General features: G+C 43.5%; 1 protein-coding gene across 2 annotated transcripts in view; it reads left to right on the forward strand.

Annotated features, from left to right (window-relative positions):
• The window catches only part of LOC134340112 (gap junction delta-3 protein-like), a 95,246-nt gene extending 83,976 nt beyond the window's left edge, over window positions 1-11,270 (forward strand). Inside the window, exons 2-3 of one of the 2 annotated variants that reach the window (XM_063036974.1) lie at window positions 1,812-2,069; window positions 9,178-11,270. In XM_063036974.1, the coding sequence (XP_062893044.1) occupies window positions 9,226-10,083 (858 nt within the window). In that variant the 5' untranslated portion in view covers window positions 1,812-2,069; window positions 9,178-9,225 and the 3' untranslated portion in view covers window positions 10,084-11,270. The remainder of the gene's footprint in view (window positions 1-1,811; window positions 2,070-9,177) is intronic. The other variant, XM_063036975.1, reaches the window with a different exon arrangement.
• Window positions 11,271-24,409: the final 13,139 nt, after the last annotated feature.

A 24,409-nucleotide genomic window follows, 5' to 3' on the forward strand; every position in this document is an offset into this window, starting at 1 on the left:
TGGAGGGCGCAGGTGGTCATTGTTCAGAACGGGGAGAAGAATAGGATGGTCGTGGACTATAGCCAGACCATCAATAGGTTCATGCAGCTCGACGTGTACCCTCTACCCCGCATCGCGGATATGGTTAATCAGACAGCACAGTACAAGGTGTACTCGACCATAGACCTAAAATCCGCTTACCATCAGCTCCCCATCGGCCGGGAGGACCGCCCTTACACTGCCTTCGAGGCGGACGGCAGGCTTTATCAATTCCTGCGCGTCCCCTTTGGTGTCACGAATGGTGTATCTGTCTTCCAGAGGGCAAAGGACCGGATGGTGGACCAGTGCCAACTGAAGGCCACGTTCCCATATCTGGATAACATCACCTTCTGCGGTCACGACCAGCAGGATCACGACAACAACCTCCAAAAATTTCTCCAAGCAGCCAAAGCTCTCAATCTCACCTATAACAAGGACAAGTGTGTGTTCGGAACCACCCGACTTGCTATCCTTGGGTGTGTCGTGGAGAATGGAGTCATTGGCCCTGACCCCGACCGTATGCGCCCCCTGTTGGAACTCCCTCTTCCCAATACCCTCAGAGCCCTCAAAAGGTGCCTGGGCTTCTTTTCATATTACGCCCAATGGGTCTCTAACTATGCAGACAAGGCCCACCCCCTGGTCAAGTCCACCACATTCCCCCTCTCAGCCAAGACCCGCGCGGCCTTCAGCCGTGTAAAAGGAGACATTACCAAAGCAGCAATGCATGCGGTGGATGAGGCCATTCCCTTCCAAGTAGAGAGTGACACCTCCGACTTTGCACTGGCTGCTACCCTCAACCAGGCAGGAAGACCGGTGGCGTTCTTCTCCCGTACCTTTCAAGGCCCTGAAATTCGGCACTCTGCAGTAGAGAAAGAGGCCCAGGCCATAGTGGAAGCTATAAGGCACTGGAGGCACTATCTTGCCGGCAAAAGTTTCACCCTGCTAACTGACCAGCGCTCAGTGGCATTCATGTTTAATAACCAACAGTGGGGCAAAATCAAAAATGATAAAATTCTGAGGTGGAGAATCGAACTCTCCACTTTCAACTATGACATCATGTACAGGCCTGGGAAGCTCAACGAGCCCTCCGATGCCCTATCCCGGGGAACATGCGCCAGTGCGCAGATCGACTGACTATACGCCCTACATGTAGACCTTTGCCACCCAGGGGTCACCCGGCTTTTCCACTTTGTGAAAGCCCGGAACCTGCCTTACTCCCTTGAGGAGATCAGGATGATGACCAGGGACTGCCAAGTCTGTGCAGAGTGCAAACTGCACTTCTACCGACCCGAAAAGGCACAACTAATCAAGGCCACCCACCCCTTTGAGCGACTGAGTGTCGACTTTAAGGGCCCCCTTCCCTCCACCGACCGCAATGTGTACTTTCTTAACGTTATCGACAAGTATTCGCGGTTCCCCTTCACCATCCCCTGCCCCGACACCACCACCACGTCAGTTATAAAAGCCCTACGCAAGCTCTTCACTCTGTTCGGATACCCATGCTACATCCATAGTGACAGAGGGTCATCGTTTATGAGTGTTGAGCTGCGCCCATACCTACTGGCTAGGGGAATTGCAACCAGTAGGACCACGAGCTATAATCCCCGGGGGAATGGACAGGTGGAGAAGGAGAATGGCACAGTGTGGAAAGCCACACCCTTAGCCCTCAGGTCAAAGGGACTGCCGGTCTCCCGCTGGCAGGAGGTCCTTCCCAAGGCACTCCACTCCATCCGCTCCCTGTTATGCACGGCCACCAATGCCACCCCTCATGAGCGGCTCTTTTCTTTTTCCAGAAAATCGACCACTGGGACCACCCTACCAACTTGGCTGCGTCCCCGGGGCCAGTGCTGCTTCGGAAACATGTGAGGAGCGATAAATACTCCCCGATGGTCGAGAGGGTTCACTTACTTCATGCGAACCCCCAGTATGCCTACGTGGTTTTACCTGATGGGCGGGAGGACACGGTCTCCATCCGCGACCTGGCGCACGCAGGAGCTCCGGGCCCCTACCCTGAACACTCTGTGGTGACTATTGACCCCGTACCCACCAATGTATGTACCCATGAGACACCGTGCACCCCAAACCCTACACAGACACCACACGACACTCCCATACCGGGCGCGACGCACACGCACGAGGGATTACCGACACCTAACGTGCTGACACCTGAAGTCAGGCCGGAGCCAGCACATCCGCCATCGCCGGTGCAATCACCGCCGGTGCTACGTAGATCACAGCGACGGACTCGACTGCCTGATAGACTTGACCTGTAAATATACTTCTTGTAAATATTGTTAGTCACTTCACCCCGCGGGACTCTTTTTAAAAAAAGGAGGGGTGAATGTGGTAAACCATGTATATATGTTGTAACTGGGTTACCTGTCTGGACATACCCCTCTGCTGACTGCCCCTGTGGCTCCCCCCACAGAGTCCTGTGTAAAGGTGATTTCACCTTGCCCCTCCCCCTCAGTCTGGGGGCAGACACTCACTGTGGAGGTCGTATTGTACAGCGAATAAAAGCTTTTCAGTATTTTACCCAACTTCAGTCTTTTGGAGTAATTGAAGGTGCTTCAAATTTACTAACCATAATCCGTACATCTTTGGAATGCAGGAGGAAGAAAAACATTGCAGTCATGAGGAGAATGCACAAACACATTGCAGAGGGCGGTGGGATTTGTTTGTTTGGTTGTTTGTTTATTTATTTATTTAGAGTTGCAGCACAGAACAGGCCTTTCTGGTCCAATGAGCCGTGTTGCCCAGCAACCCACCGAGTTAACACCTACCTAAATAGTGGACAATTTACAATGACCAATTAACCTACCAACTGGTACATCTTTGGACTGTGGGAGGATCTGGAGCACCTGGAGAAAATCCACGCAGTTGACGGGAAGAATAGAAACATAGAAAACATAGAAACATAGAAAATAGGTGCAGGAGTAGGCCATTCGGCCCTTCGAGCCTGCACCGCCATTTATTATGATCATGGCTGATCATCCAACTCAGAACCCAGCCTTCCCTCCATACCCCCTGACCCCTGTAGCCACAAGGGCCATATCTAACTTCCTTTTAAACATAGCTAATGAACTGGCCTCAACAGTTTGCTGTGGCAGAGAATTCCACAGATTCACCACTCTCTGTGTGAAGAAGTTTTTCCTAACCTCGGTCCTAAAAGGCTTCCCCTCTATCCTCAAACTGTGACCCCTCGTTCTAGACCTCCCCAACATCGGGAACAATCTTCCTGCATCTAGCCTGTCCAATCCCTTTAGGATCTTATACGTTTCAATCAGATCCCCCCTCAATCTTCTAAATTCCAACGAGTACAAGCCCAGTTCATCCAGTCTTTCTTCATATGAAAGACCTGCCATCCCAGGAATCAATCTGGTGAACCTTCTTTGTACTCCCTCTATGGCAAAGATGTCTTTCCTCAGATTAGGGGACCAAAACTGCACACAATACTCCAGGTGTGGTCTCACCAAGGCCTTGTACAACTGCAGTAGTACCTCCCTGCTCCTGTACTCGAATCCTCTCGCTATAAATGCCAGCATACCGTTCGCCTTTTTCACCGCCTGCTGTACCTGCATGCCCACTTTCAATGACTGGTGTATAATGACACCCAGGTCTCGTTGCACCTCCCCTTTTCCTAATCGGCCACCATTCAGATAATAATCTGTTTTCCTATTTTTGCCACCAAAGTGGATAACTTCACATTTATCCACATTAAATTGCATCTGCCATGAGTTTGCCCACTCACCCAACCTATCCAAGTCACCCTGCATCCTCTTAGCATCCTCCTCACTGCTAACACTGCCACCCAGCTTCGTGTCATCCGCAAACTTGGAGATGCTGCATTTAATTCCCAAATGTACAAACTCTTTGCAGATGGCACTGGAATTGGACTCTGAACTTTGCAACACCCCAAGTTGTAATACTACTACGCTACCGTGGTGCTCTTTTTTTGTTAAGAAGGGATTCATTTTACAAACCGTGGAATTCAGTTCTTTCCACAGCCAGTAAGAACTGCTGCTCCTGCCTCACTCCCTTGGCTTGTGCTGGATTTCCTGATCCCAAACAAGGCAGCTAAATTTATAGTTGACCAGCACCTTGTGCAAGAGTAGGAAAAGTTATTAATTAGTTTTGTTATGAACAATGGTGCGTTTTGGTGCTCAGCTTTCATAGAAACATAGAAAATAGGTGCAGGAGTAGGCCATTCGGCCCTTCGAGCCTGCACCGCCATTTATTATGATCATGGCTGATCATCCAACTCAGAACCCTGCACCAGCCTTCCCTCCATACCCCCTGATCCCCGTAGCCACAAGGGCCATATCTAACTCCCTCTTAAATATAGCCAATGAACTGGCCTCAACTGTTTCCTGTGGCAGAGAATTCCACAGATTCACCACTCTCTGTGTGAAGAACTTTTTCCTAATCTCGGTCCTAAAAGGCTTCCTCTTTATCCTCAAACTGTGACCCCTCGTTCTGGACTTCCCCAACATCGGGAACAATCTTCCTGCATCTAGCCTGTCCAATCCCTTTAGGATTTTATACGTTTCAATCAGATCCCCCCTCAATCTTCTAAATTCCAACGAGTACAAGCCCAGTTCATCCAGTCTTTCTTCATATGAAAGTCCTGCCATCCCAGGAATCAATCTGGTGAACCTTCTTTGTACTCCCTCTATGGCAAGGATGCCTTTCCTCAGATTAGGGGACCAAAACTGCACACAATACTCCAGGTGTGGTCTCACCAAGGCCTTGTACAACTGCAGTAGTACCTCCCTGCTCCTGTACTCGAATCCTCTCGCTATAAATGCCAGCATACCATTCGCCTTTTTCACCGCCTGCTGTACCTGCATGCCCACTTTCAATGACTGGTGTATAATGACACCCAGGTCTCATTGCACCTCCCCTTTTCCTAATCGGCCACCATTCAGATAATAATCTGTTTTCCTATTTTTGCCACCAAAGTGGATAACTTCACATTTAACCACATTAAATTGCATCTGCCGTGAATTTGCCAACTCACCCAACCTATCCAAGTCGGCCTGCATCCTCTTAGCATCCTCCTCACAGCTAACACTGCCACCCAGCTTCGTGTCATCTGCAAACTTGGAGATGCTGCATTTAATTCCCTCATCCAAGTCATTAATATATATTGTAAACAACTGGGGTCCCAGCACTGAGCCTTGCGGTACCCCACTAGTCACTGCCTGCCATTCTGAAAAGGTCCCGTTTATTCCCACTCTTTGCTTCCTGTCTGCTAACCAATTCTCTATTCACATCAATACCTTACCCCCAATACCGTGTGCTTTAAGTTTGCACACTAATCTCCTGTGTGGGACCTTGTCAAAAGCCTTTTGAAAATCCAAATATACCACATCCACTGATTCTCCCCTATCCACTCTACTAGTTACATCCTCAAAAAATTCTATGAGATTCGTCAGACATGATTTTCCTTTCACAAATCCATGCTGACTTTGTCCGATGATTTCACCGCTTTCCAAATGTGCTGTTATCACATCTTTGATAACTGACTCCAGCAGTTTCCCCACCACCGACGTTAGGCTAACCGGTCTATAATTCCCCGGTTTCTCTCTCCCTCCTTTTTTAAAAAGTGGGGTTACATTAGCCACCCTCCAATCCTCAGGAACTAGTCCAGAATCTAACGAGTTTTGAAAAATTATCACTAATGCATCCACTATTTCTTGAGCTACTTCCTTAAGCACTCTGGGATGCAGACCATCTGGCCCTGGGGATTTATCTGCCTTTAATCCCTTCAATTTACCCAACACCACTTCCCTACTAACATGTATTTCGCTCAGTTCCTCCATCTCACTGGACCCTCTGTTCCCTACTATTCCTGGAAGATTATTTATGTCCTCCTTAGTGAAGACAGAACCAAAGTAATTATTCAATTGGTCTGCCATGTCCTGGCTCCCCATAATCAATTCACCTGTTTCTGTCTGTAGGGGACCTACATTTGTCTTTACCAGTCTTTTCCTTTTTACATATCTATAAAAGCTTTTACAGTCAGTTTTTATGTTCCCTGCCAGTTTTCTCTCATAATCTTTTTTCCCCTTCCTAATTAACCCCTTTGTCCTCCTCTGCTGAACTCTGAATTTCTCCCAGTCCTCAGGTGAGCCACTTTTTCTGGCTAATTTGTATGCTTCTTCTTTGGAATTGATACTATCCCTAATTTCTCTTGTCAGCCACGGGTGCACTACCTTCCTTGATTTATTCTTTTGCCAAACTGGGATGAACAATTGTTGTAGTTCATCCATGCAACCTTTAAATGCTTGCCATTGCATATCACCATCAATCCTTTAAGTGTCATTTGCCAGTCTATCTTAGCTAATTCACGTCTCATACCTTCAAAGTTATCCCTCTTTAAGTTCAGAAACTTTGTTTCTGAATTAACTATGTCACTCTCCATCTTAATGAAGAATTCCACCATATTATGGTCACTCTTATCCAAGGGGCCTCTCACGACAAGATTGCTAATTAACCCTTCCTCATTGCTCAAAACCCAGTCCAGAATAGCCTGCTCTCTAGTTGGTTCCTCGACATGTTGGTTCAAAAAACCATCCCGCATACATTCCAAGAAATCCTCTTCCTCAGCACCTTTACCAATTTGGTTCACCCAATCTACATGTAGATTGAAGTCACCCATTATAACTGCTGTTCCTTTATTGCACACATTTCTAATTTCCTGTTTAATACCATCTCCGACCTCACTACTACTGTTAGGTGGCCTGTACACAACTCCCACCAGCGTTTTCTGCCCCTTAGTGTTATGCAGCTCTACCCATATCGATTCCACATCTTCCCGGCTTATGTCCTTCCTTTCTATTGTGTTAATCTCCTCTTTAACCAGCAACGCCACCCCACCTCCTTTTCTTTCATGTCTATCCCTCCTGAATATTGAATATCCCTGAACGTTGAGCTCCCATCCTAGGTCACCCTGGAGCCATGTCTCTGTGATCCCAACTATATCATAATCATTAATAACAATCTGCACTTTCAATTCATCCACCTTGTTACGAATGCTCCTTGCATTGACACACAAAGCCTTCAGGTGCTCTTTTACAACTCTCTTAGCCCTTATACAATTATGTTGAAAAGTGGCCCTTTTTAATGCGTGCCCTGGATTTGTCGGCCTGCCAATTTTACTTTTCTCTTACTTTCTGAACAACTGGCCTTCTAAGTCTTTGTGGGTAAATATTTGTGTTGGAAGGAAGAATCAAACTTGGGAAGCATCTATGTCTACATCCAGTTCTTTGAAACACTTTTTGTCAGGTGGGATTTAGGAGAAGGAACACCACAGATTTTCCCCAATTCTGGGGTTGGATGAAGAGCAGTCAAGGCACTGGAGGATTGCTGGTGTTTATGGTGTCACACACTTCCTCGTTACAAAAAAAGGCCACTCAGCTCATTAAATCTATGTTGGCTCAAACAGTAACCCTGTTAATTCCTACTCATTTCTTTGTAATCTTCTCTCCCTTACATGCCCATCATTTCCCCACCCACCCTCTACTACCTAATTCTCCTTCCAGCCACCTACACTGGGGGCAATTTGCAGTAGCCATGTTAGCACACCCTCTTCCCCTGCCCCCCCCCAAATGAGAACATCTTTGGGATGTGGAAGAAACTGGCCCTGTGGAGACCCACCCAATTGCAAGGAATATGGTCAAACTCCACATAGACACTGTCGGATATCAAAGGCTGTTGTCACTAGAGTTTTGAATCCTCAGCACTACAGGAGTTAGCATCCTGGGTGTGGGTTGTCCTTTACATGAAGCAAGCAGTACGTTGCTGACAAGGCGCATTCAACATAGTCATTCATCAAGACTATTAATGATAGAGATAAAGAGTTTAGCTGCATTCCTGTTTGGTGCTATCTTATAGGCATTTTACACATACCTATAACCATAGTTTCTCCAATGACAGGCTTAACTTATTGAGAGCCTTCCGTAATAGAGGTTGTTTGTTTGATAGAATTGCAATCAGCATTCCTTAGCAACATTTCAGAAGCACATTGAAAGATTTATAAAACTAAACATTGTGTCTCCCAGTTTCAACCACTTCATTGGTAGAATGTTAACAAAAGTTTCCTGGCAACATTTTTCCTCCAACTTTCCTCACAGGAACCACCTACACCACATGACACTTTGTTCAGCTTTGTCAAAGTGAAGGTGTGACCCAGGCAGTCGATTGCAACCTGCTTTCACTGGTGCCACTCTGAATCCAGTGGGAGTCGCCAAGATGGAGAACTTCCACTGACTGGTAATTTTGAAGTGGAATTCGCTATAGCTCTTGCATAAAGGACCAGCATACAGGGCAGAGAAAGTCTTTAATAACTGGGTTTGGGGCTTAAATCCTTCATCTGAAACCACAATTTTGTTTCTTTCTCCAGCGGGTGTTTTTGGTGTCTTAGTTTCAAACCCTTTTTTCTGTTCACAGGATGTAAGCATTGCTGGAAAGAACAGCATTTGTTGCCCTAATTACTATTTCAGAGGGTGGTTAATAAACCAGGTTTGTGGGTGTAGAATTGGAGCTTAAGGATAATAGACTCCCTTCGTCGGAGGCTTTTAAAACAATATGGAAAGTCCATGATGACCCACAGTGGAACCGGAACTCATGCCTCCAGATCGATTATTCACTAACTTGCTTTCTCTTTTTTCCAAGTCTGATTGAGGGCTCTCGACCAGAAACTTTCACTCTTTCTCCTTCTGCAGATGATGCCTGACCCACAGAGTATTTCCAGCATTTCCTGCTTTAATTTCAGATTTCTAGCATCTGCAGTTTTTGATTTTCAATGATCCAGCCCTCTATTATCCTCTGTTCTCAGAATCATGTTAATCATCACGGACATATGTCATGAAATTTGTGCTTTGCAACAGCAGTACGGTGCAATAAAAATATTAGTTACAATAAGAAATATAAAAAGTAAATAAGCAGTGTTAAAAGAGAACATCTGTAATAGTCAGCAATTAAAATAAAGGAACTGAAAAGTATATTGTTCAAATATATAGCAAGTGATTCAATATTCTGACAAAGGATTTTTGACCTGAAATATCAACTCTGTTTCTCTCTCTAGTTGGTGCTTGAATGTGTACAGGATTTTCTCATTTTTGTTTCAAATTTTTAAAATATATTTTTCTGCAGAGTGTGAAGAAGTAGCATCACCCAATTAAGAACAAAGGCTAAGCTACAATGGGAGAATGGAGCTTTCTGAGCGACTGGCTGGACTCGATCAAAAGCCATGCACCCATGCTGGGTCGTATCTGGCTCCTGCTCATGATGATCTTCCGCGTTCTCGTCCTGGCCACAGTAGGGAGTGACATCTTTGAGGATGAGCAAGAAGAGTTTGCCTGCAACACACTACAACCCGGTTGCAAGCAAGTCTGCTACAACAAGGCGTTCCCCATCTCGCCTTTCAGATTCTGGGTCTTCCACATTGTGTTTCTGTCCGTGCCATCCTTGTTGTTTGTGGTTTACGCCGTCCACCAGTCCTCAAAGGACGAAGAGAAGCAAGAGCGAGTAGGCCTCATCCAAAGGCGAGAAGCACCTGTAAAAGGGGTGCCAAGAATACAGAAATGCTACATCATCCATGTCATACTGCGACTGATGGCTGAAGTGGCTCTGGTTGTTTGTCAGTATTTCCTATTTGGCTTCATCATTGAGCCCCAGTTTCTGTGCACTGGTTTTCCCTGCCCACACACTGTGGATTGTTTTGTGTCTCGCCCAATGGAGAAGACCGTGTTTGTAGTGTTTTATTTTATAGTTAGTATCCTCTCTGCAATTATCAGCCTTGTTGAGCTGGCACACATAATTAAAAAGATGCTCAGCCAGCAGCAACTAAAAGACTTGGAGGAGCAGAACCAGTCAACTAGAAACTACGTGAAGGATAAGGATGCCGAATCAGTCCAGCTATTGGACAAGATGGTTATGGTGAACCTCAGCTCCAATCATTCTGACGTAGACTCTACTCACAAGAACAAGTCACTGGGCAGCAGCAACAGTGGAAGATCTTCACAGTCAAGTGCAAAGAAACCTTCCCTCAATATCTAAGAAATAAATTGGGCAACTGTGGTATAACAACAACAGGGTGATTCCAAATTCAAAGGTGCAACCAGTTGAACTCTATGAATATTGAGTGTAAAGCAGATTCAATTGTCATTTATCCAGTTCTGCTCTCACAGATATTGTATATTTGATTGGCTGTTGCCAGGCAATAGAGGTTGCTAAGAACTTGTAATGTCTGTTCATTATTAACAGTGGTGCCTTTTCTTCTATAATGTTCAAAAATAACATGTGCTAAGTGTGGTAAAGCATTGAGAAACTCACCTGTTGGTGCAGTACTGTCTGTGTGGAGTTTCCATGTTTCCTCAAAGTGAGTGTAAGCAGAGTCTTTGACTATTTGTAAGGTACAGTAAGATGGAAAATCATACTAGTCACGTCCTTGATAAATGGCAGGGCAGGGCGGAGGAAATGTATAACCTTCTGCTGCCCTTAATTCAAAGGCTTTTTGTCTTGAGGTGATTTGAAGGACTACAGCCTAGAGAAAGGGCTGCATGTAACCAGAAGACCAAAAGACATAGGAGCAGAATTAGGCCATTATTAGACCCATCATGCCTGCTTCACTATTCCATCATGGCTGATTTATCACCCTTCTCAACCCCATTCTCTTACCTTCTCCTTGTAATGTTTAATGTCCTGACTAATCAAGAACCTATCAATCTTCAATGTGATTATTCCCAATGAGGCGCCTGTGGCAATGAGTTCCACAGATTCCCACCCTCTGCCTAAAGAAATTCCTCCTCACCTCTGTTCTTAAAGGAATGTCCTTATATTCTGAGGCTGTGCCCTTTGGCCCTAGACTCTCCCACAATTGGAAATGCGCTCTCCATGTCCATTCTATCTAGGCCCAGAGCCATCAAACATTCCTTTCATTCCCAGTATCATTCTTGCGAACTTCCTCTGGACCCTCTCCAAAGCCAGCACATCTTTTCCTAGATAACTCACAATACTCCAAGTGCAGTCTGGCCAATGCCTCGTAAAGCCTTAGTATTACATCCTTGCTTTTATATGCTAGTCCTCTCGAAATGAATGCTAACATTACATTTGTCTTCTTTACTACCGACTCAACCTTTAATGACAATCTGTTGCTAGCTGCTGGACAGTCGCTGGATACTAGGTGAAGGTATCTCTCAGCTACGTAGTCTCCTGAAATAATTAAAGGTGATCATTACTTTAGAAACCAAGGCAACAGGTGGCAATATTTATATATATATATATATATATATATACATATATATATATATATATATATATATATACATATAGGATTGGCTGGTACCAACTTTGTACTGTAATAGGATAACATTAGTGTTAAGTACCACTGACAGTATTTGTTGTGGATTTTCTTATTCCTACTCACGGTGCTTTTAAATTTGTGCTCTTTGATTACAGTAAGTTTGTAAACTTGTGTGGTGGTACAGCATTTTTGAAAACCAAGTCATGACATATCGTAACATCGGGGGCCATGCATATAACTTTCCCTCCTGATATGTTTTTTGCTCGCCTATGCTTTAGAGCAATTGTTGAGCAGAAATCAGAGAAAAGGAATAAGGGGTGGTTCATTGGCTAACCACAGAGCACCCTCCTAACTGTGTGATCCTTACCACCATGACAACACATAACTGGGTGTGACACCATCTGTGGTTTGTTCAAGTCATCCACCTTTCTGAGTTGACATCTCCTGCATCTAATAAAGTGTATGTTTGTGGATTTCTGCTACTGTAGACCACTCACTTCAAGATTGAACATGTTGTGCATTCAGAGATGCTGTTCTGCTCACCACTGTTGTAACATGTGGTAATTTGAATTACTGTCACCTTGCTGTCAGCTTGAACCAGTCTGATCATTCTCCTCTGATCTCTCTCAATAACGAGGCATTTTTGCCCACAGAACTGCCATTCACTGGATTTTTGTTTTTGTTTTTCACACCATTCTCTGTAAACTCTAGAGACAGTTGTGTGTGAAAATCCCAGGAGATCAGCAGTTCCTGAGATACTCAAACCACCCTGTCTAGCACCAACAATCATTCCATGGTCAAAGACACTTAGATCACATTTCTTCCCCATTCTGGTGTTTGGTCTGAACAATAACGGAACCTTTTGAACATGTCTGCATGCTTTTATGCATTGAGTTGCTGCCATATGATTGGCTGATTAGATGTTTGCATTAACAAGCAGGTGTACCTGATAAAGTGGCATCTGAGTGTATAGCATAGTTTCTTACCTATCAGCTCTGTGGAAGCTTCTTCATCAGAAGGACTATGGGAAAGCCGTTCACTACCTCAGGGATAGGCAATAAATGCCAGCCTTGCCAATGACACTTACATCCCAGTGGAAAGTGATTCACTCAGTTGTGAATGCATCTGGCTTATCCCGTGAGAATTTGGTAAAGCTGTACCACTAGGAAGGAAATATTTCCTTCATTTCAGGAACTAAATGTTTATTTATATCCATTCCTGAAATGGAGCCCGCTGGTGGCGTAGTGGCAAAAGGTCCCGAGTTCGAATCCAGCCAGCTCCCCTACACGCTTTCCATCCACGCTGGGTTACGAGCTGGTGATCTCTTTGGAAACTCACCCGGCAGAAGGCAATGCTGCAAACCACTGCTGTAACTTGCCTCGTACGCAGTTCCCCACTCCGTCAGAGAGGTGAGGAGGGAAATCGTCTGCAAACCAGAGAAACTCCAGATGTGACGTACCTTTCCTTTCCTGAAATTCAGCATAGAGACAAGTACTTAATATTTAACCAATTGCCTAGGTTTAAACTCATTTTTTGTTTTAGCATTAGAAAATCAAGAAGTCCACACTTAACTGAGATCAAAAGTTAGACAGAGATCTTTGAGAAAAGGTGTGTTTGAATGTTAAAGATTTCCAGGCATTTTGATCAACCATCTTCCTTCACCCATTGCTGTGGCAGTTAATTAATTAATTAATAACTCAGCAGGTCAAACAACATCTATAGAAATGAAAACAGTTGCCATTTCCAGAGATGCTGTCTGACCTGCTGAGTTCCTCCAGCATCTGCAGAATCTCTTGTGTGAATAAATAAATAATACTGAGAACATGAGCTGTAGGGTTCTTAAAAGTGAGTCCATAGGTTCAACTTGGATTTTTTAAAATCTTCCTTTAGTTTTACGTTCTAATCAGAGTCCATTTGCCTTACAGAGGGAGTGAGGGAATAAGCTATTTGTTCCTGTTCTTTTGTGGGGGGGGGGTGGGGGGGAGAGAGCATTTTGCAATGCTGGCAAGAATGTTATCTTTGTCATCTAAAGCAAACTATAAGACTGGAAAAGACTAGCATGTGGACTGAAAATAGACTTGTTAGCTATAAAGTTCATTACATCAGCCTGCCTGTAACTTTCTAAAGACCATCATTAATTTCAGTGTTAAGCACAGTTCAACTGGAAAATCTCAAAGTTCAAAGGAAATTTATTATCAAAGTATGTATATGTCACCATATACAACCCTGAGATTCATTCTCTTGCAGGCATTTATGGTAGAACAAAGAAATACAATAGTATCAGTGAAAAACTACACACAAAGACTGACAAACAGCCAATGTGCAAAAGAAGGCAAACAGTACAAATAGAAAAGCAATCTGTAACAGGACCAGTTGAATCAAGGACTCAATCTCGTGTATCCAGTTTTGAGCCTATTATATGAATGGATATTTTCCCCAACATTTTAGCTGACAACCCCTTTACCCTTCCTCCATCATGCAACCATCTGTTCATCTACTATTATCAAAATAGTGCAGGTGAAATCTATAAATCTCAAATAACTATAGAAAAGGTGATTGACTTGAAATATTAACTCTGATTTTCTCTCCAACGATGCTGTCTGATCTGCTGACTATTTCTAACGTTTTCTGCTTTCAGCTCTTATTATTGTACTCTCACTACCTCAGAAATCCGAGGGTGCTCATTCTGTCTTTCTCCAAGTGTGAAATTATCTGAGCTATAACTTGTGATCTTCCTTCTCCTGGGCAGTGTGGCCAAAATGATAAACACGCCCAGTACTGAAGCTTGGCTTTTTAAAGTCAAAGTAAATTTATTATCAACGTATGTGTACAGTATGTCACCATATACTATCTTGAGATTCATTTACAGGAAAATAAATAATACAATAGAATTTGGATAGATAGATACTTTATTGATCTCAAAGGAAATTACAGTGTCACATGTCACATTTATGAAAAACTATACATTAATAAAGACTGACAAGGGTATCAGCACAATGACCCATCCTCACAATTTGGTTCCTTACATATCTATTTTGAAGTGTCACTGAATTGTTAAGAGATGATACTTCTTTAATATACAGAATAGACCTTCCAGGGGAATTCCAGAGAACTGGTAGGAACTGTGACACTGAATTGAAGTGTCCATTATTGCGATCACTATTTCATATACCCAATATTGTATGGTGTCAGTAATTATCAGACTACATTTTTGAATAGTTTTATATATATGTGTGTGTGTAACATTTATGTAAGTTGCTTAACTAAAGTTGTGTGCCTTTAAAATTAAAAATAAACTTCTTGTAACTTGGGACTGCCTTTATTTCATTCACTGTGCTTTCTGACCAGGATGTTTTTTATAGATATGAACAATCTTACTACACACTCATTAAGATAGTTACCTTATATCTCTCTCAAAGGTATTTTAATGATTTACATTACTTAAGTCAATGTTGAGAAGTAATTGAGGATAATTCACCATCAGCATTTACTTATCCACCAGTTCTTCTTTCCCTTGCACGTGTCAAGTCTCGTTCAGGGAACAATTTGATATTTTCTACTTAACTATGTCAGGGTCACCACCTGGCAGCTTCAGCTTCAGCTGACAAGCCCTGGAAATCCCTCTGTTCTCTTCCTTTTTGACAGGGCTTGAAATACACTTCTTGCATCAAATATTCAATCCTCTCTCCTACTTCCATAAGACAAAGTCAAGGTTATTGCCATATGGCCAAGTACATGTATGATCAGGTTCAAGAAGAACCATACTTACAACAGCATCACAGATACACACCATTCAGAAGAACATAAATTGTACACAATTTTTACAAGAAAATGCTATGTGATAATTGGCTCTTTATGTGGCTTTCTATCAAGCTCCCTAGAAAACATCTTGGGACATTTTACCATGCTAAAGGGGCCACCGTTTGAGGATAGAGGGGAAGCCTTTTAGGACCGAGATTAGGAAAAACTTCTTCACACAGAGAGTGGTGAATCTGTGGAATTCTCTGCCACGGGAAACAGTTGAGGCCAGTTCATTGGCTATATTTAAGAGGGAGTTAGATATGGCCCTTGTGGCTACGGGGGTCAGGGGGTATGGAGGGAAGGCTGGGGCAGGGTTCTGAGTTGGATGATCAGCCATGATCATAATAAATGGCGGTGCAGGCTTGAAGGGCCGAATGGCCTACTCCTGCACCTATTTTCTTTGTTTCTATGTTTCTAAAGGTGCTATAGTAATGAAAAATGTTGCCATTGCACTCAGGAATACTGGACTGTTGGAAGTACCATCTTTCCTTTGAGTACTTCCTGATGTCAATCCCAAGAAAGTGAATGGCGTACCTCTGGCCAGTATTTATTCTTTGGTTAACACCTGCAAAACCAAATATCTGACCATTATCTCAATGCCGCAAGTGTGAAATGAGCTGCCTGCGATAATGGTTGATGTGAATTCAATTGCAAAATTTGAGAAGTTTGGATAGGTACATAGATGGGAGGCATTTGCAGAGATATGGTCCAGGTCAGGTAGATCGGTCTAAGCAGAAGATCAGGTTGTCATGGACTAGATGGGCCTAATGGTCTGTTTCTATGCTGTAGTATTCTATGATTCCATGAGGGAATTTACAGATCCCTGAGTTGTGACTCTATTCTGAGCTCTGTGAAGGGAGATTACCAAGCAGAGACAGGAAAATAGTTCAAGGATGTCCTCATATCCTTCTTGAGGAAATGTCAGTATCTCCATTTACGACTGGGAATCTGTGGCCCTGACCTCTTACTTACTGACTTAGTAGTAGATAGACCATTTGGCTGATACCAACCATGTAGAACAATCCCATTAGCTCCACAAAGCCAGCAGGTGTTAACCTGATGAAAGGTCTTGGCCTGAACTGTCGACTTCCCTCCATTGGGGCTGTCTGACCTGCTGAGTTCCTCCAGCATTTTATAGGTGTTAGTCTGTGATTGGAACTCATACCTTCACAATGTTACCCCATCAATTTAAAGACTAAGGCCTGTGGTTGGTAGATTGAAATGTACAAGGTGGCAGATACAATTCTATTTCAGAAACAGATTATAGTCGACTTGTGTAAATTCACCACTTGCTTCCAGTCACACATTAATCCGTGTATCAGTGGTGCTCTCTGCTGCAGGAAGGTAAGGATTACAGTTTCTGCAGTAGAAACAAAGCAGCGGCAGGTGACACTCAGACAACGTTGCTCAACCAAAATAGCAAGTCTCTGCATGTAGAAGACACAAGAGGTGCTGATGTGAGAAAATGGGGTTAAAAAAAATCAGCTGCTGGAGGAACTCGGGGGGGGGGGGGGTTGGCCGGGGAATCAAGTAGCATCTGCGGTGATTGATATTTCAGTTTGAGACTGCAATGGGGACTTCTTTAATACAAACCATTACAGTGCGGAAGAGAGGGAAACATAATAACATTCGAAAGTTAAAAGTCACACTGAATGCTGGAAAACTGGAAAAACTGGAAAAACTCAACCACCAAACTGAATATGAAACAAGGAAAAACAAGTTAACATTTTTCACCAACTTTCAATGAAGGTCCCCAATCAAATGTTGTTCAGGTTCTGAGAACCTGAGAGTGTGTTTCCAAATACAGAGCCTGGAGATTTACCTGGATGCTGCCTGTATTAGAGAACGTCTTATCAGGAAAGGCTGAGTGAGCGAGAGCTTTTTTCTTTGAAATGAAGGAGGATGAGGCAACTTGATAGCAGTATATAAGATAATAAGAGACATTGATAGAGCGAATAGTCATTGCATTTTTCCCAGGGTGGAAAAGCATAATTTTAAGGTGGGTGGAGAAAAATAGGTATAGGGGGATGTCAGCGTTATGCTTTTTACGCAGAGACAGGTGTGTGGAATGTGTTGCCAGAGGTGGCGGTAGAGACATAGATTAGGGACATTTAAGAGACTCTTCGACAGGTACATCTATGAAAGCAAATTTGGGGTCTATGTGGGAGGGAAGGGTTAGGTTGATCTCAGAGTAGGTTATAAGTTTGGCACATCACATGGGCTAAAGGGCCCATGGGGCCATACTGTTCTGTACAGTTTTATGATCTATATCAGAACTGGCTATTCCTGTTGCAGGTCATCCATCTGTAACACATTGGATCAGTTTGTTTTTCTCAATTGACATGACCTGACGTGATTAGCATCCTCTACAACTCGTGCCTTAAACGGGTTATAACATTCCTTCATTTGTGTTTTTTCCAGTTGCCCTCATTAATAAAGGTTCAAATGTTCATTTATTATCAAAGTATGGAACTCCAAAATTATTCTTCTCCTGATAGCCAAGAAACCAAGAAAGAAAAGAACGGCAGTGCGATCATCAACCCCCAAATCCCCCTCCCCACACAAAAAAAAGAACAAAAATAGAACAGGTACATTGACTCCCAAATCCTCCTCCCACACACACAGACAAAAACGAGAAAGATCAGGTGAAAAACACAGTATAGTCCAAGTCCAAGTCCATATCCAAAGTGCAGAAAACCTGGGTGACATTCTCCAGGTGCAGCGGCAGGCTCTCCCCTCTCCGGCAGCAGAGTGATCCCCCAGTGATCAAAAGGCAGGCAGCTGGTGCTCACCTTCCACATTCGCCTCAACGTTTCAATCTCCCTCATCGCTTTAATCAGCAAAATAGAGTCGGGCATCGGCTTGTGCCCCATCCCACACCCTGCTTGCCACGAGGTTTGTGCACGCTGCCTCTGCCTCCTGGAATCCTTTCTGAGACTGCAGTGTGTTAAAACACCCAGTCTCCACACTGCTAATCACAGGCTCCAACAGTTCCAGAATCACATTCAAGACAAAAAAAAAATGAAAAAGATATAAAATAAGTGAAATATATGGTTTCATAATCTATCCAGAAGATGTCGATTGAAGGATTGCTGTACGCAGGCGCCATCTTGACCAGAAGTTTTCACCAGGAGACTTGGGTTCATAGAGCTGTACAACAAGGAAGCAGGCTCTTTCCAAACTCATCCATGCTGACCAAGATGCCCATCGAAGCAAGTTCCATTGGCCTGCATTTGGTCCATATCCTTCTAAACTGTTACTATCTATATGCCTGTCCAAGTACCCTTTAAATATTGTTAATGTACCTTCCTCAACCAATTTCTCATCTTTGACACCACTTCCTAGATTTTCTATCAAGCTTCTTACATTAAATGTGAATTTCCTTGGTGCTACATGACAAGCTCCTGTTAACAATTTTTAGTACTGGTAGTACTGATTCGATTCATTGCATGGAGTGCATCGAGTGAACAGGCAAGTTCTACAAATCACTATCATTATAATGCACTGCTATCAATGCTGGAATATTACTGTATATACTGGAAAAAAGGGTTGGTTGATAAGGTGATTTTCAATTTGACACATAAACCCAATCCAGACTATTAATCTTTATCAAGAGGTGAAATATCAAGCTGCCCAAACGTTTAAGTCCAAGTATTGAAATTCCACTCAAAAGGGAAATAAATGACCATATGCTTTAGTCATTTGTCTGAAAGTTTATCCAAACCCAGTTGCTTTCAAGGCATTCAGCTCTCTCCTTCTATCATTGGTGATGGATCCAAAGCTACTAATCTAGCAACCACATTGCTTCCACCACCTATTTCCACATCATAACCAACCACTGCATCCACAGCCTCCTCTACTGCCATGCTGAGGCTACTCTCAGGTTGGAGGAACAACACCTCACATTCCGTCTGGGTAGCCTCCAATTGAAGGCAAGAACATTGATATCTCTAACTTCTGGTAATCTCTCTCCCTCCTTCCTTCTCTTTTTCTATTCTCCATTCTGGTTACCCTCTCACCCCTTCCCCTCACCTGCCCACCACCTCCCTCTGGCTCCCCTCCTACTTCCCTTTCTTCCATGGTCCTTTATCTCTTACACCCATCCCCTCTCAACTTTTAACTTCATCCCATCTTCTCCCTCACCTGGTCTCCCCTGTCCTCTGCCAGATTGTTCTCTTCCCCCTCCCTCCACCTTCTTATTCAGGTTTCTGTCTCCTTCCTTTCCAGTCCTGATGAAGGGTTTCCAGCACCTGCAGAATCTCTTGTATTTATGATTTTCTGCATTAAATTCTACCTATTTACTCATTTCACCACCCCATGTCCTCCTAGAGATTATTGTTGTCTTCAATACTTCATAAGTTTTCTACAATCTACAAATGAGCTGACTCCCATTACCATCGACTAAAAAGGTGTGGTGGTTCCATTTTTTATTCCCGTAGAACACCATTCTGTATTTTCCTCTGGTTTATGAAACAACCATTTACTATTATTTTCTGCCATTTGCGTGCTCTTTTCTAATTTCATAACCAGCTGATAATTGTCCCTTTAATCCCCCAGAGTTCAATTCTGCTGACACGTTTGTCATATTTCTTTGTCAATGGCATTTCCAAACCAATGCACAGATCAACAACATCCTAGCTCTTGAAAAATTAAATTGTTTATTAAATAAAACACATTCATCTTTCTGTTCACTACCTATTTGTACAGGTTTCAGAGAGTTGGTCTTGACCAAAAATGATTGTAGATAGACACTGTCTATATTATGGGGCGGGGGATGGGCAAGTGCAGAAACACAATCCCAAAATATCTGCAGTTTTAGACCTGGTGTAGCAGATCAACGAGCTGAGTAGAAGGGAGATCATGAAATGGTGTATGGTCACAATGAAGTGGTGAAAGGCTGTGTTTGGAAGCTGCGGGTGATGTATAATAAGGCATTGATTCGTGACATTTTGGTGTTTTGAGCAGCAGCCAATAACCAATCAAGATTGATTGGCAAGAACAAATTAAAATAAGGAAGGGGCAAGCAGAGCTGCCGTTGTTGGAGTGGACAGTGTTAAGAGTGGGGATTATGGGGCTTTAGCTCTTTGAGGATTCAGTGAGAGAAGGTGAAAAAGTTACAGATAGATTTTTCCCCCCACAGTTTATCTATTGTTTTTCCTTCTTTACAACAGTGAGAATGCCAGGCACGATAGTTGAATGTTCCTCTTGCAGGATATGGGAAGGCAGGGTGACTTCCAGTGTCCCTGATGAGTACAACTGTGAGAAGTGCACCCAGCTGCAGCTTCTATCAATCCACGTGAAGGAGTTGGAGCTGGAACTAGATGAACTTTGGATCATTCAGGAGGCTGAGGGGGTGATAGACAGAACATAAAGAGAGGTAGTTACACCCAAGGTGCAGGACACAGGAGACTGGGTGACAGTCAGGAAAGGGAAGGGGGTTAAACAGCAAGTGCAGAGTAACCCCTGTGGCCAACAATAGACATACTGCTTTGGGTAACGTTCCGACCCAGAAGAGGAAAGCCACAGTGGTCAGGTTTCTGGTTCCATGGCTCCGAAGGGAAGAGAGGAGAAGAAGTGAGCTGTGGTGATAGGGGATTCGTTAGTTAGGGGAACAGGAAGCAGATTCAGTGGACAAGAATGAAACTCCTGGATGGTATGTTGCTTCCTGGGTGCCATGGTCTGGGACATCTCGGATCGAGTTCTCAGCATTCTTAAGTGGGAGGGTGAACAGCCAGAGGTCGTGGCCCATGAGTTCAGGGAGTTAAGTGCTAAGTTGAAGGGCAGTACGTCCAGGGTTGTGATCTCAGGATTGTTACCCATGCCATGTGCTAGTGAGGGCAGAACTAGGAAGATCATACAGTTGTTCATGTGGCGAAGGAGTTGGTGTAGGAGGGAGGGCATCAGATTTTTGGATCATTAGGCTCTCTTCCAGGGAAGGTGGGACCTGTACAGAAGGGACGGTTTCCACCTGAACTGGAAGGGAACTAATACCCTAGCAGGAAGGTTTGCTAGTGCTGCACAGGGGTGGGGAGGGGGGTTAAACTAGAGTTGCAGGGGGATGGAAAGCAGAGTGCCAGAACAGGTAGTGGAGAGGTTGTAGAGACAGATGTTGTTAAGATCTCAAAGTCAGGAATCAAAGGGTTAAACATGGTGTGACTGATGTCCTGAGCTGCATATATTTCAATGCAAGAAGTATGGTAGGAAAGGCAGATGAGCTCAGGGCATGGATCAACATATGGAATTATGATATTGTAGTCATTAGTGAGATTTGCTTGCCGAAGGGGCAGGACTGGCAGCTCAATGTTCCCGGGTTCCTTTGTTTTAGATGCGACAAAGTGGGAGGGATTAAAGGAGGAGGGGTGGTGTGACTAGTCAAGGAAAATGTCATTGCAGTGCTCAGTTAGTACAGACTGGAGAACTTGTCTAGTGAGACATTATGGATGGAACTGAGGAATAAGAAAGTTAATGGGGCTATATTACAGACCACCCGAGAGTCCACGGGATTTAGAGGATCAGATTTGTAGAGATCACAGACTGCTGCAAGAAACATAAGGTTGTTATAGGAGAAGATTTTGACTTCCCACATACTGACTGGGACTACCATACTGTAAAAGGGCTAGATGGAATAGAGTTGGTCAAATGAGTTCAGGAAAGTTTCCTAAATCAGTACTTAGAAGTCCCAACGAGATAGTGTGCTATACTTGATCTACTATTAGGGAATGAGACTGGGAATGCTACAGAAACTTATGCAGGGGAACACTTTACATCCAGTGATCATAATGCCATCAGTTTCAAAGTAAATATGGAAAAAAGATAGGTCTGGTCTGCTGTTTGAGACTCTTAACTGGAGAAAGGCTGATTTTGATGGTATCAGAAAGGATCTGGCAAGTGTGGATTGTGACAATCTGTTTTTTGGTAAATGTATACTTGGTAAGTGGGAGGCCTTCAAAAGGGAAATTTTGAGAGTACAAAGCTTGTATGTGCCTGTCAGAATAAAAGGTAAAGATAACATGTTTAGCTAACCTTGATTTTCAAGAGATATTGAGGCCCTGGTTAAGAGAAAAAACGAGGTGCATAGCAGGTATAGGCAAGTGGGAACAAATGAGGTGCTTATGGAATAAAAGAAATGCAAGAGAACACTTGAGAAAGAAATCAGGAAGGCTAAAAGAAGGCATGATATTGTCTTAGCGGACAAGGTGAAGGTGAATCCTAAGGGCTTCTACAGATATGTTGAGAGCAAAAAGATTGCAAGGGACAAAATTGGTCCTCTGGAAGATCAAAATGGCAATCCATGCATGGAGCCAAAAGAGATGGTGGAGATCTTAAGTAAATTTTTTGCATCTGTATTTACTTAGGAGAGGGATGCAGAGTCTATTCAAAATGAGGCAAAGCAGCAGCAAGGTCATGGACCTGATACAGATTACAGATGAGGAGGAGTTTGCTGCCTTAAGGCAAATTAGAGTGGTTAATTCCCTAGGGTCTAACAAGGTGTTCCCTTGGCCCCTGTGGAAGGCTAGTGCAGAAGTTGCAGGGCCCTAGCAGAGATATTTAAATCATCCTTAGCGATGGGTGAGATGCCAGAGGATTGGAGGATAGCTAATGTTGTTCTGTTTAAGAAAGGATCCAAAAATAAACCAAGCCTGTGAGCCTGGCATCAGTAGTGGGAAAGTTATTGGAAGGTATTCTAAGGGACCAGAATATGAATATTTGGATACACCTGGACTAATTAAGGATAGCCGGCATGGCTTCTTGCATGGTTGGCCATGTCCAACCAATCTTATAGTTTTTCCTGGAAGTTACCAGGAAAGTTGATGAAGGCAAGGAAGTGGATGTTGTCTACATGGACTTTAGCAAGGCATTGACAAGGCCCCACATGGGAGGTTGGTCAAGGAGATTCAGTCAGTCAGCATTCAAGATGAGGTAGTAGATTGGATTAGACATTGGCTTTGCTGGAGAAGCCAGAGAGTGGTAGCTGATGGTTGCCTCTCTGACCGGAGGCCTTTGATTAGTGGAATGCCGCAAGGATTAGTGCTGTGTCTGTTGTTGTTTGTCATCTATATCAACAATCTGGATGATAATGTGGCTAACTGGATCAGCAAATTTGCAGATGATACCAAGATTAGGGGTGTAGTGGACAGTGAGATCTGGACCGGCTGGAAAAATGGGCTGAGAAATGGCAGATAGAATTTAATGGAGACAAGTGTGGGGTGTGGCAATTCAGTAGGACAAACCAGGGTAGGTCTTGCACAGTGAATGGTAGGGCACAGAGGAGTGCTGTAGAACAAAGGGATTTGGGAATACAGGTGCATAATTCATTGAAAGTGGCATCATAGGTAGATAGAATCATAAAGAAAGCTTTTGGCATATTGGTCTTCATAAATCAAAGTACTGAGTACAGGAGATGGGATGTTATGCTGAAGTTGTACAAGACATTGGTGAGGCATAATTTGGAGCATTGTGAGCAGTTTTGGTCACCTACCTACGGAAAAGTAAACAAGGATGAAAGAGTACAGAGAAATTTTACAAGGATGTTGCCAGGTCTGGAGGACATGAGTTATAAGGAGAAATTGAATAGGTTAGGACTTTATTCCATGGAAGATAGAAGACTGACAGGAGATTTGACAGAGATATATAAAATTATGAGGGGTATAGATAGAGTAAATGCAAGCAGGCTTTTTCCACTGAGGTTGAGTGAGACTATGACTAGAGGTTAAGGGTGAAAGGTGAAATGTTTAAGGGGGACATGAGGGGAACTTCACTCAGAGGGTCGTGAGAGTGTGGAACAAGCTGCCAGTGCAAGTGGTGCATGCAAGCTCGATTCCGACGTTTAAGAGAAGTTTGGATAGCTATGTGGATGGGAGGAGTATGGTCCTGGTGCAGGTCAATGGGACTAGGCAGTTTAAATGGTTCAGCATGAATTAGATGGGCCAAAGGGCTTGTTTCTGTGCCTACTTTCCTATGACTCTTTAATGAATTACATACTTCTCAAAAATTTACCATAATCAAATGAAAAATAAGGCTGAATAATCTTACTTGTTCAGTTGATTGTCTCACACAGGTCTCTATGATCATCTGGTTACCAAAACAAATCTATTGAATACTGTAATGTGAAATTTGATCGATCCTCCTCTTTCTAATTCTCATTCTTCCTTGCTGTGTATTTTGGTTTAATTCACAAGACTTTCACCTGGTTACTCTTTATTGAGGCTTAAGAAGCAAATCCAATCTCAAATCATTGCGGCTTCACCATGTAATAATGGTGAAAGACCTCGTTAGAGT

The sequence above is a fragment of the Mobula hypostoma genome, chromosome X1, assembly GCF_963921235.1.
Source record: "Mobula hypostoma chromosome X1, sMobHyp1.1, whole genome shotgun sequence".
In the NCBI taxonomy this organism is placed as follows: domain Eukaryota; kingdom Metazoa; phylum Chordata; class Chondrichthyes; order Myliobatiformes; family Myliobatidae; genus Mobula; species Mobula hypostoma.